The 12,951-nt window shown below is 43.2% G+C and overlaps 1 protein-coding gene across 5 annotated transcripts in view; it reads left to right on the top strand.

Moving 5' to 3' along the window:
* CSTF3 (cleavage stimulation factor subunit 3) overlaps nucleotides 1-12,950 on the top strand; it is a 48,554-nt gene extending 35,604 nt beyond the window's left edge. For 3 of the 5 annotated variants that reach the window (XM_085579650.1, XM_077784392.2, XM_021527596.4), the window contains 13 exons: nucleotides 1,867-1,944; nucleotides 2,145-2,307; nucleotides 2,811-2,920; nucleotides 3,307-3,423; nucleotides 4,536-4,610; nucleotides 5,771-5,914; nucleotides 6,013-6,115; nucleotides 7,534-7,603; nucleotides 8,785-8,980; nucleotides 10,482-10,635; nucleotides 11,036-11,130; nucleotides 11,263-11,323; nucleotides 12,245-12,950. In XM_085579650.1, coding sequence (XP_085435776.1) covers nucleotides 1,867-1,944; nucleotides 2,145-2,307; nucleotides 2,811-2,920; nucleotides 3,307-3,423; nucleotides 4,536-4,610; nucleotides 5,771-5,914; nucleotides 6,013-6,115; nucleotides 7,534-7,603; nucleotides 8,785-8,980; nucleotides 10,482-10,635; nucleotides 11,036-11,130; nucleotides 11,263-11,323; nucleotides 12,245-12,447 — 1,569 coding nt within the window. In that variant the 3' untranslated portion in view covers nucleotides 12,448-12,950. The remainder of the gene's footprint in view (nucleotides 1-1,866; nucleotides 1,945-2,144; nucleotides 2,308-2,810; nucleotides 2,921-3,306; nucleotides 3,424-4,535; nucleotides 4,611-5,770; nucleotides 5,915-6,012; nucleotides 6,116-7,533; nucleotides 7,604-8,784; nucleotides 8,981-10,481; nucleotides 10,636-11,035; nucleotides 11,131-11,262; nucleotides 11,324-12,244) is intronic. The other 2 variants (XM_085579649.1, XM_085579651.1) reach the window with 2 other exon arrangements.
* Nucleotide 12,951: the final 1 nt, after the last annotated feature.

Here is a 12,951-nt window from a genome sequence, read left to right as displayed (position 1 = left end):
GCTGAGGTGGATGCCCTGGTGCTCAGCAAGGATGATCATACAGCACTGGCATGGTTGCTGTGGGTCACTGTGCCCTGAGCAGCAAAGAAGGGCCAGTTCCTGTTCCCTTGTTGCTAATTATGCAAGTTGTGAGCTTGATGCACTCTGGTGTTAATAAGGCTGTGGTGCTTAGCTGCTGGGAGAACCTCTGGGTGGGAGAACTCCAGGCATCCCCAGCCCACGAGCATGTACCATGACAGCTCATTGCCCCACAGCTGTTTGGGGACACCACTGCTGTCACCAGGGAGGGTGCCCAGGACACACCTTCTCCAGGGTAGGCAAATCCCCAACACCACTTCCCCATAAACCACCCCTGCTCCCACACAGCAAGCAAAGGCTCTCACTGCTGGTTCCTCCTGCTTGCATTAGACACAGGGAGGCTGCCCAAGCAATGGCTCAGACCTGCCCAGTTTCCAGCTGGGGCAGCTCTGGCTGACACCTGGAACTCCAGGCTGTCCCTCAGGCTCTTTGAGCTGCTGCAAGCTGAGAACCAGTGCTGAGCTTGGGCACGGGGCTCTGCCTGTCCTGTTCTGGCTACTCTGGCCTCAGGGACAGGGCTGCTGCTCATGAGTGTCCTGGCGCAGGGAAATAAGTGCTCCTCACCAGAAGGGCTCTTTGAGGGGGAGGAGATTCCCCATGTCAGCAGCCCAACAGCACAGGGACTTCATGCAGGTCTCAGTATGGAAAGTTAATGGCCATTTGCTGTAATTCAAGCTTTCCTTTAGCTCAGCTGTGGCCACCAGGTAACAATACCAGCCTGTCAATCCCCAGTCTTTAATTAACTAAGTGGTCAAAAGTGGTAGAATTTTTAGGGAGACGTGGCTCAGTGACAAAGTGACAATCTGGCTCACAAATCTGCATGGCTGCTGAGCTGGGAGTGCATTTTGGGAGAGTGCTGCTGTATCCTCAGCCTGGTCCTGGGTTAACTGGGGCATTGCTGGGTTTGTGTGACACATGGCCCAGTTTGCTATCCCAGACACTGCCTTTGCTTCTGTAGTGAGGGCAAAGCTTCCTTTGCTTCCCAGCTTGGGTGCCTCTTGGACTGAAAGCTGTGCACATCTTCTGCAAAGTCTTGGCAACCACACCAGCAAAATCCACCTGGCAACAGGCAACAGACACATGCAACAGCCTGCTAGCAGGCTGCTTTTCCTGCCTAAGAGCAGTTCTTTGTGGGTTTGTTCTTGCCAGAGCCTTGTGCCCAAGGCCTGGCTGCCCCCAGCCCCTGCTGCTCTTGCAGAGCAGCACAGCAGAGCTCTCTGCACGTGTGTGCAGTCCTGGAGGGTGTCAGGCAGTGCTGACACATCTCAGGCCCCTGCTGACAAAGGCACACCTGTGGCAGGGCGTGTGTTGCATGGAACTTCTTCTAAGAGCTGTCAGTCACTTCAGGAACAGGGGAGAAGGCAGAGCTCTGAGCCTGGGGGTCAGTCTCTGGTACTTCTCATACAGGAAAATCAAATTGCTCATGTGCTCTCAGTCAGGGAGCTGTCACTGGCCATCGTTTAAGAGCAAAATTGTAAATCACAAATACGTTCTTCCCACTTTCACCCACAGCAGTTCTTGTGAAGTTCATTGTATTTTTGAAAGTGATTAAAAATAAGCTGAGGTGCTTCAGATCACTTGAATTCTAATACTGACTTTATCCTCTGATATAAGTTCTTGCCCATATATTTATTAGGTGAAATAAATATTTTGAGATTGGTATTTTACAATAACTTTGTCCTTGCTCACTTTTGCATCCCTTTTCAAACTCTTTCCTGGATAAAATAGGATTCAGTATGTCCAAAGGGAAATTGCACATTCCCAATTCCTTTTTTCATCCTTCTCCAGGGCATCAATATTCACTTAGCCAAGAAGATGATCGAGGACAGGAGTAGAGATTATATGAATGCACGACGTGTGGCAAAGGTACAACCTTCCACTGACTTTTCTTTGTTCTAGTTAATTCCATGAAGCAGCATTAAACTTGGATCTTACACCAAATAAAAATATGTACAGACTAAGAAGGCTGGTATGCTAAAATATTTCCATTTGTTTTAGAAAGCATAAGCTGAAGTAAGTGTTCAATGTGTTTAAAACTACTCTTCAGAGCATTGCTTCTGTTTCAGGAGTACGAGACAGTGATGAAGGGCCTGGACCGCAACGCTCCCTCCGTGCCCCCACAGAACACCCCCCAGGAGGCTCAGCAGGTGGACATGTGGAAAAAGTACATCCAGTGGGAAAAGAGCAACCCTTTACGAACAGAAGACCAAACCCTGATTACAAAAAGAGGTAATTAGATGTCTCTAGGGCATAGAGGATTGTATTTCTCAGCTCTAGCAGAAGTCCTGACGTGATTTGGTGTTCAGGGATCGTGCTGGAGTAGAAGTTGATTGAGTTTCTTAAATTGTGTGGGTGGTTTTTTGTTAAAAAAAAAAAATACAGATTTTGCTAAAGCCAAGCTGAAAGTAAGAAATGCATTTTGGGAGACAGTGCTATAGTTGTGTGGCACTGAACCTCCAGTGCAGGTCAGGGAACAGTAGATTGGAGCCTGATTTCATGGCTGATTTTCAGTGAGCTGTGCTTGTTACTCTGTGGACAAGACAGGTTTTAGCTGCTACTTGTGGTTCATAAAGTTCCTGGCAATATAAAAGAACTGCAGCAGTGACCATTGTATTCAAAGCCAATTAGTGTTGATGTTGTCTGATTCATTTGATGAATTTTGCATTCCATACTTGGGTTGTACAATGGTGGTACCATTTCCAAGGAGTGTTTCTCTTGTGTTTTGCCCACAGTGATGTTTGCCTATGAGCAGTGTCTCCTGGTGCTGGGCCATCACCCAGACATCTGGTATGAAGCAGCTCAGTACCTCGAGCAGTCCAGCAAGCTGCTGGCTGAGAAAGGGGTAAGCAGCTTGCCACTGGCTTTCTCTTATTTCCTTGCTCTGACATGGTGTACTGTCAGTTTTTCCTCAGAATCAAGGAGGAGGGTGTGAAAAATAGTTGTGACATGTTCAGAATTTTCACATGGGAAAATTAAAAATTTTAAGAAATAAAAAATGTATGCATTTTAGATAAGAATTGTGAAAAATTGTTTCAATCTTGACCAGTTTTAGGCATTGGGGATTTTTTGGGCCTGATTTTGTGATTGCTTAGGTACTGGGGAAATGATTGTCTCTTTGTTGGAGCACTGAATGGAAATTCACTGGGGCTTGTCACACACAGAAGATACTCCATAAGTTGACCTTTGTTGTCACAGATGCTGAACAATTATATTATTATTTTATAACAGGACATGAACAATGCTAAACTTTTCAGTGATGAGGCTGCTAATATTTATGAAAGAGCGATCAGCACTTTATTAAAGAAGAATATGCTTCTTTATTTTGCATATGCAGATTATGAAGAGGTGAGCAAAAATAGTGATGTACTGACATTAAAATCCAAATACATCTCCCATTAATACTGTCATTTATTTGAAACATACTGAGTACAACAAATTCTGTAGAATTAATTTACTGATTCTTCTAGCCTTATTCTCCTGAGATGGAGTGACAAAATGGAGAGGAAAAGCCCATAGTATGAGCTGTGAAGATCCACTGTCTTTCCATTTCAATATTGACTATATTTCTGAAATTGTCCTAAGAGGGAAATGCTTACAAATTTCCATTTCCCAGAGCATCAGCTTCTCCACTTTTAAAATGGGCATAAAGGGCACCTTTCCTGGGTGATTCCTGGGGAGGTGATGTTTTTTTTGGCACAGCTGTGACAGAAGATAGGAGGCACCTTTGCTGCAGCTGTCTAGAGAAATCTCTTTCCCAAGGCCACCATCTCACTGTGCAGCCTCCACAAGGAACAGTGCCCCAGTGGTGTTTGTTCCACTAGGAATAAAGGCTGTTTTCCACTGGTCAGATGAGGACTCTGGAGTCCTCTGTGGGGTATAGTTTGCCCACTTATTTTATCATGAAAGAATCTTTCCAGGAAGAACTTCAGGACAACAGAGTGGGTAAACAAGCCTTTGCCTTTAAAAGAAAAATCCTTCTTTGGTTTTCAGTGCAGCCTCCTGTACGCTGTGTCCTGTTTTTTCAAGGCTGCAGAATACAGCCTGGAGGGCTGCAGCTGGCAGGGAACAGAATGGACTATTTAAAATGTGTAGGTTGGAGAGTTAAGAAGGTTTTCCTACCTAGCTGCACATTGCATTTAGACAGAGGTAAAGGATACAGTCTTCATATGCCAAACACCTCCAATGGCAGTTCTGCTGCAGTATTACTACATTAGAAAAAGACTTGAGAGACTCCTGAAAAGCATGTAGGTAACCCTCAGTGGGAAATTAATGTGGGAAGTAACAAATCGTCTGCATGAGACAGAATACATATCTGACTAAAGGGACTGACATACACAGTGTTCAGCGAGGGAAAAATGGGAACAGGAAAATTCTAGTTTTGTCTTCAGCTTGAGTTTTGCATTGTGGGAGATGATGTGAAGGGAGTTACTGAGCAGTCTGTGTTTGCTTTCCCTCAGAGCCGGATGAAGTACGAGAAAGTGCACAGCATCTACAACCGGCTCCTGGCCATCGAGGACATCGACCCCACGCTGGTGAGATCACCCTGCTGCCTCCACATCCCCATGGATTGTCACCCAGTGCATGCACAGAGTGGGGAAGCACTTACAGGATTCCTTGGGTCACAGGGGTGGTGGAGCAGGTGGAGTAGTGAGGTGGCAGAATTGCAGTCTTCAATCCATTGACATACGCTACGACACGTGCACTTTCCTCCTCTGTCTCTTTTACACAGTCTTTTACAACAAGTAATGAGATAAAAAATATAAAATATTTCACAACCATCCTGTGGCCATGTAGTTTGCAAATAAATCTGCAATGCACCATGTAGGTATCAGAGTGTTGCCGTGCTGCAGTGACACAGTAAGCACTGTCCGTGTGCCAGCTCTGGTGGTGCTGAACCAGTGATGTCAGAAGTAACCTGCCCTCAAAAGGTTGTTTAGTTTATTATAAACAGACACAACAAAGCATGAGGAGGCAAAAGAAGGTGTGAAGCCTAACACTAAACAACAGGTCTGTGTCAGAGGAGAGGTATCCATTTACTAACACTTGCCATTCTTTAGAGACACGTCCTAATGCTTCCCAAAGGCATATTTTATGGGAAACCATGTACCTCCTGCTAAGGAATGCTGCTATTTGTGATCTAATTCAGAGTGAAGGAGAGTTGACTCCCAAAGAAATGCAAGTCACAAATTGTCTGCTGAATTCACACATTCATTATTTCCTTGATTAGGTATAAATACTTGCAGGCAGGAGGATTTGTATCTTGGATTGTATAATGTACAGTAAAATGCTTCATCAGGTCTTTTGGCTGTTCCTTGGCTTTATGGATGTCTTAACTTTATTGGGAAGTTACCATTTTTACAATAAGCCTTGAGTTCTCTGAAGGCACCAGCTAATGTAAATTACATTCATCTCCTTCCCTCCACTTCCTTGAAAAATCTGTGTATTAACTACTGTCTTTTCATGGGATCAGTCTTAGGTGTATTCCACATTTTATTTTAAAAAAAATCTTTAAAAAGGTTTGCCTCAGTATTTAAAGCAAAACAGCACAGAGGCACAAGACAGCCTTGTTCCTGTTAGGATTCATTTGCTGTATTTTTTGAGTCATGGTTGCTTCAGACATAGTAAAAAACTTAATGATATCCTGGTGTTCTTTGTTAGCACTGATGCTATTTAAATTTAATGTGCACCTCAGGTTTATATCCAGTACATGAAATTTGCAAGGCGAGCAGAAGGCATTAAATCCGGAAGGACGATATTTAAGAAAGCGAGAGAGGATGCCCGGACCCGCCACCATGTCTATGTTACTGCAGCTTTAATGGAGTATTATTGTAGTAAGGTAACCACAGGTGCTCACCCTGATCCTAAACAAGTGGCAGGAGGGTGCACAGCTCACTGAAGCTAATAACTTTTTTTTTTCCCCCCCAATGTTTGCAGGATAAGTCTGTGGCCTTTAAGATTTTTGAGCTAGGGCTGAAAAAATATGGGGACATTCCAGAATATGTACTGGCATATATCGACTACCTTTCCCACCTTAATGGTAAGCTTTAAGCTTTGAGAGGTCTAATGAAGCATTACTCTGTGAGTTTAGGTCCAGGCCAAGTTTTTGGTGTTTAAATTCTTCATGAAGCTCAGCAGTTAATCTGAACACAAAACCTGCTGGTTTGTCCGAACTGAAGCTCCAGAAGTTATGGTGACATGAAATCTTGATTCTGCTGAAAGGAGGACAGTGAACTTTCCAAATTGTAACTCACTGGCAGTGCAGGAGTTCCACAGCATCTGCTGCAAATGGTGGGAAGTACACTGAGGAATTTAAAAAGGTCTAAAGGAGTTTACAGTCAGCATGAGAGGAGTGAGAGATTAGCTGGTCCTGACTAGAATGAATTTAAACTCATTCTCCCCAAGTAGATGAGCAAGATGTAAAATCAATACTGGGCACGTCAGTCATGCCTGGAAGGTGCTGGGGAGCTGCAATGGAGAGAGCAGGACACAGGGGCTGGGGAGACCCGGGCAGGAGGTGGAGCTGGTGGTGGAAGGGCTCTGGCTGGATTCCCCGAGGCAGGGGGCCTCTTAAAAAGGAAACCCAAGCTGCTGTGTGGATTCTGCAGCACCAGGCACCATTCCTCTCCTGTCAGACTGCAGTACCTGCGTTTTTCAGGCACTGGGAGTTTAAAGATTCTGAGGGTTTTTTCTCCTGTCAGTTGTAAAGTGAGAGATTTTATACAAGTTAGAGTATATTTAATTTTGCTTTAAGTTATTGTGGGTCTACATAAATATAACAATACCTTTCTGTAAGTTGCCATGAGAAAAAATTATCTTAGATCTCAGTAGTTTATTGGTCTATTTTAATAACCCAGCAGAACTCCTGGAAGCCAGGAGAACTGATCTCTGACCTGTGAGTGTAGGAGGTGGTGCAGTGCACAGGGCAGGAGTTGGCAGTTTTAGGAACAAACCCAGCAACCTCTCCATTTCCCCAGCTGGCAATGTGCAAAGACTGACTTCTTGCTGGAACCAGGTCTAATAATTTTGGGAGGATGTCTGAGGACTATACAAGCATATTAATATTGCCCTGATTTTAATGGGAAATAATGAATCAAAAGGCAAAAATTTAAATTTCCCAACATATGCTATTGAAATAATTAAAGAAAATGGATAAAACCCCCAAAAATCCTGAAGAGATGCCAAGCAGTAGCTGTGCTGTTATAAAAGAACCTGTAGTAGGATCAGTTTGTCACTGTCAATAAAAACAGACTTCCAAAGAACAAATTCATATTGGAATTTAACATCAGGAAAGTTTTATGTGGGAACTCGGATCTCTTTATAGTTACTGAAATTCAAATCCATGAAAGTCAGCCTTATGCGTAATTCAATGTACACATCTCTTTGAATGGACATCTTTTAAATTGTCTTTAATATATTTTACTCGGTGTGATTTTTTTTTTCTTTCTATTTTTAAAGAGGACAACAATACAAGAGTTTTGTTTGAACGTGTTTTAACTTCAGGGAGCCTTCCACCTGAGAAATCTGGGTACGTCTGCAAAAGCAGTTTCACTGCACTGGAAAAGATACATAACCCCTTTCAACCATAAATATCCCAAAGAAATTAGAAACATGAACAGCAGGACAAAATTAGGTACAGGTGTTCCTTCCCCTCTTTGTGCTGTCCAAAATAGCAACAACTGTGACAGATTTGGGAAAGTCCCTATCCCATTTCTAGTGAAATTCATTAGTTTGTTGACTTTAGAACCTCACTAATGCAGGATTGTTGAGGATGGAGTGCAAAATCCTCCTGTACAGTAAGGATTCAGTGGTCTGAGCTGAGAAGGTGAATCAGGAATTTGTTGAGGAGGGTGCTGAGCATCTCCCAGCCATAAAAATAAAATAAGGAAAGAACCAGAAAGGACTTGGATTAACTGTTTACTGCCATATTTTCATTGCTACTCTTTAAGTTTCTTTCTCAAAAATAATGCTCACCAAAGCCTTGCAGTCTGAGGGTTCACTTCACCATTATTCTGGTAGACAAAAGCATCAAAACTAAGGAATCAAATAGGGCACTGCTGTGCACATTCATTCTGCACTTCAGTTCTGATCTTTTGTGAGAAATATTTTTATGCCAAATTTAAAAGTGACAAAGCACGAGAACTTAAAAGCTGAATCTTCTTCAAAGGTGAACTCCAAAGCCAAAATGAAAGTTGAATCAATATGAGAAACATGGTCAGATATTGCTTAAGTTATGTATGAGATTTTCCATGGAGAAATTAGCACTAGCTATATATATTTTGGGCTGTATAAAATTCTGAAGCACTGCCTGTTGTGTTCTTGCCAGTTAGAATGTGCTAACTGGTCGGTGCAGAGGAACTAGATGATAATGCATGGTAAAAAGTCCTTCCCATATCAACATCAGAGTGAAGCTGTGTGCACAGGATGAGCAGAGTGTTTGATAAAAGCTCACCTCAAATGTTGAAGTCCTTGACACCAGAAATCCTTTCTTTTCTGTAACAAATTCCTTTGCAGTCCACCAGACTGAAAGCTCTTAGAGGAATACAGAAGGCACTGGGAGGGCAATGCCTATTTTAGATGCACCTAAAGTAAATAACAGCAGTGGCCCTCCAGACTCGTCTGGGTCTGTCCTCTTGTGTGTTTTTAACTGGGTTGTGCTCAGTAATCCTTCCTCCTTCAGTAACTCTCAGTGTCCTTGTTCTGTTCCAGGGAAATCTGGGCTCGGTTTTTGGCCTTTGAAAGTAATATTGGGGATCTGGCCAGCATCCTGAAAGTGGAAAAAAGGAGGTTTACAGCCTTCAAGGAAGAATATGAGGGCAAAGAAACAGCTCTGCTGGTGGACAGGTACAAGTTCATGGATCTGTACCCTTGCTCTGCCAGCGAGTTGAAGGCCCTTGGTTATAAGGTAAGAGCATAAGAACAGTTCACTGTTGTTCTTTTCAGTCCTAGGAATCTTGGGCAATTCCTTGTTTAGAATTTGCCTTACAGTCCTTCCCTTTGCTAGAGAAGCAGGCAAAACAGGCCTCTTCCTCCTCCTCTTCCTCCTCCTCCTCCTCCTCCTCCTCCTGGTCTCATTGGGCAGCCAAGTGCCAGGGGCCAAGGGCAGAAAGGAGCCAGGACCATCAGTAACAACTGCAACTTTGGGTATTCCTGGTTACCTCTTGTGTTCCTATGGAAAGGTTGATGTGTTAATGCCATCACCATGCAGCTACAGCCTCCACTTCACATCTGAGCTCCTTCAAGAACCACAATTCTGTGGGAAATTTGTAGGATCAGGTCATGTATATGAAATATGGCTGGCTGTCCTCCTGCTTTGAGGTGGCAAAGCTTCCTTGACTTCATTGGGAAAAAAAACCCACATGCTGCAGTCCCAATGTTTGTTGGGAATGGCTGAGGAAGGCTACTGACAGGGATCAGTGGCCACCTTTTATCAGTTGTTTCTTAGGGCTCAGGTGCCTTGGTGCTGCCATGTGGAGTTCAAAGTCTAGGCCGACCCCTTATCTGGTGGTCTCCTGTTTTGCTTCTAACTACATGTATTTTTACTATTTCTGTAATTTTGGAGAATCATTAGAACAGAACAGGATGTTGATTTACATTTTTTTAAGTTTGCCAGAGAAGAAAAAACAGCTGATTACCATTTGCATGCACAGGAAGAGAACCCTCAATCCGTGCCTCTAAAACGGTGCCTCAACTTCCACGTACTTCTTCCACAGACAAATAATTTATGAAAAATACAGATGCCATCAAAGTTAACAAAGTAGCTGAATTGTTGACCACCACAGAGCTGTAAAATAATCTGACAGGTGGAAATCAGATTGACATTAAGCGACTGAATACTTTTCTTTGAATGTAGTGGGGGCAAAGTTATTTTGAAGTTGGATGTGAGCTTACAAACAAGTACATTTTGCTAAGTGCATGCAGGGCGGTGTGTACCTAAGATGGTGCAGCCCTGGGGCTAATTCCTGCTCCTTGGAACATGCCAAAACATAATCCTGTTTGAAGTGATGCTTTGCATGCCTGCTGACTGCCTTATGCTTTACTTCTTTTCCAGCTAAAGCAATCTAGGGAGTGAAATGAGGGAGAAATGATAGTTGTGAAGGCCTAGTGGTCTGCACCTGTTCACCTAAATCCTCTTAACCTAAAAAAGGAGCTGCTCAAAAAATTATAAACACCCATTGAGTAACAGAAACAAGTGTTTCCATTCCATTCCACTGGGTCGCTGTAGGATTAAAATATTTAATGAAACCATGCAAGTTTTGCCCAGATGGTCTGGTAAGAGGCCATCTGAAATGAGAATGCAGGCAAAGTGAGAATTAAGTGACTGGTGCAGAGCGAGGTTTTGTCCTGTAATTGAAGCAAGCCATGTGATCCTGCCAAGTTCAGCACTCTCTAATTGGCTTTCACAGGATGTCTCCCGTGCCAAGCTAGCAGCAATAATTCCAGACCCTGTGGTTGCACCTTCCATCGTGCCTGTTCTCAAGGATGAAGTAGACAGGAAGCCTGAATATCCCAAACCAGACACCCAGCAGATGATTCCATTTCAGCCAAGACACTTAGCACGTAAGTCAGGCTTTGGGAAGTGGTTGTGTTTCACCTGTGGCAAGTTAGAAACCTGGCTGTTCAGCCAGCCTAATCAGTCATCTAAACCTGTACTTTCCTCTTCCTCAGTCATCTAAACCTGTACTTAAGTCTTAGGCTGTCATTTCACTGGCTTGCTAAAGGCATATGTGTTTTAATTTATGCCAAGGTCACATAGAAATAAGTACAAGGAGTTTGGGGTATGGTAAATGGAAATAAGCTGTTACACACATCACAGAGCAGATGGCTGAGTGAACAATATGGAATTAGTAGAGGGAAAAGGGACAGGGTACTAATTATTTGTGTCAAATAACAATGCAGTGCAAAAGCAGCTCTAGTCCAGCTGTCTTGCATTGGCTTCACCCAGCTTTTCTCCCCACAGCTCCAGGTTTACATCCTGTCCCAGGCGGGGTATTTCCTGTTCCACCAGCAGCTGTAGTTCTCATGAAGCTTCTGCCACCTCCTATTTGTTTTCAGGTTTGTTTTAAAGAACTCTGAACATTTCAGAAAGCTGTGGAAGACATTCTGTCATGATAGAACCACAGTGTGTATCACTCTATTAAAAATAACCTTCTAAACTTTTTTTTTCCCCCTTTGGTAACAAATCAGGGTCCCTTTGTTCAAGTGGATGAGCTCATGGAGATATTCAGAAGATGCAAACTGCCAGACAGTAAGTTACTTGTCCTCTCTGGAGGCTGTGCTAGGGCTGCATGAGACTTGGGTTTACATATGGATATTGCTGTCTAAAGCCCAGACCTCATTTACAGAGTGTAATTAGTGTTTAAGAGATTGTGCTGGAATCTGAATAGAGATATTTGCACTTTTACCTGGAGGGAGGTAACAAAAAGTCAAAAAACTACAAATCACCAGCTGCTCGTTAATATGTTGGTGGTATAACCTGAAAGAAAGAAATTAAGATTTTGAGAATAACCTTTAAAGGCAGCATTTCCAGCAGCATTGCAGCTGTAACATGAAATTACAAATTTGCAGCATGGTGAGAGATAACTCTGAGTGCACGTTGTTGCAGTGCCTGGGCAGGAGCTCAGGCATTCTGAGCTCCTGCAAAGAAGGGAAGGAGAGTTGTGGAACAGAGAAACAGCACAGATCCTACAGCAGATAATAATCTGCTACTCTTCACCCTCCTTGTTAGTTTAAGGAAAAAAAATTATAGAGAAAGAAATGTAGGATTTAATTTCTTTGAGTGAAACTAAAATATCTATTTAAATTATACAGGTATTTTTGAGGCTTCCTCTGTTGAGAAGCAGAAGCTGCTCTGCAGCCTTTCTGGTGAATCATGAACTAGTTACCCTGATTCCCAAAGGCCTTCCTGTTTTATTGCAGCTCCCAAATGACCTCAATTCCTGTGTAAAGGGAGGGCTGGAGCTGAAGCAGCAACATTTCCTTTCTAATTGGCTTCACCACAGCTCAGAGTTTCAGACAGCCAAGGCTTCACATTTGTAGAACAGGGCAGGAGAAGTGTCTCATGTTGCAGAGGTGTCCCTTAGGTGTCTGTGGGGGTCCCTGCTGGGGTGCTGGTCGCTGCCAGGGCTCGGAGGTTCCCCACTGAGCCGCTCTGTGTCTGTCTCTGAAGCTGTTGACGAAGCCGTGCGGATAATCACAGGCGGCCTGCCTGAAATAGCTGTGGAAGGCAATGGACCTGTGGAAAACAACACCATTCTCAACAAGGCTGTGAAGAGATCACATGAGGATTCTGATGACGACGAGGAGAAAGGATCTGTAGTTCCCCCTGTACATGACATTTACAGAGCACGACAGCAAAAGAGAATCCGGTGAAACAAGTTTGGAGTTCTGCTGTGACAGACAAAGACTTAAGTTGAATCAGTCTCTTAAAAGTCAAGCATTTAAAAGGGACAGCTGCAAACAAAAAAAATCCTTGAACATGGTTTTGTTACTGTGGTGCCTCTTCTCCCATATGGTTCTTGATCTGAAAACAGCCCGAACAACCTTAGAATGTGCTCTGAACAAAACTCGGTTTTCAAAACCAAAAGTGCAAAATGTCAAAACTGTATTTTGTTCTTCGAGGGTGTACACATCTACCACTTGAACTCTTGTGGGTTTTCAACAGTTTTATTTTAAAAACTGGATGGCTTATACTTGTGAAGCATTTGAAATTCACATTTTCTGGAAAACAGTTGTTCTGTTTGTTCATGTAGTGTCCTGCCTTATTGTTCGTTTTTATTTATGGCAGAATGTAAGGAATCTGTTTTGTAGTTAAAAATTTAAAAAATAAAACAACAACAAAAGACCATTCCTTTAAAATAAAAGGATATCCATAAC

This window comes from Lonchura striata, chromosome 5, assembly GCF_050655825.1.
Source record: "Lonchura striata isolate lonStrDom1 chromosome 5, ASM5065582v1, whole genome shotgun sequence".
Classification (NCBI taxonomy): Eukaryota; Metazoa; Chordata; class Aves; order Passeriformes; family Estrildidae; genus Lonchura; species Lonchura striata.
Note: the sequence above shows the minus strand (reverse complement) of the source record. Positions and strands in the feature narration are given on the sequence as shown.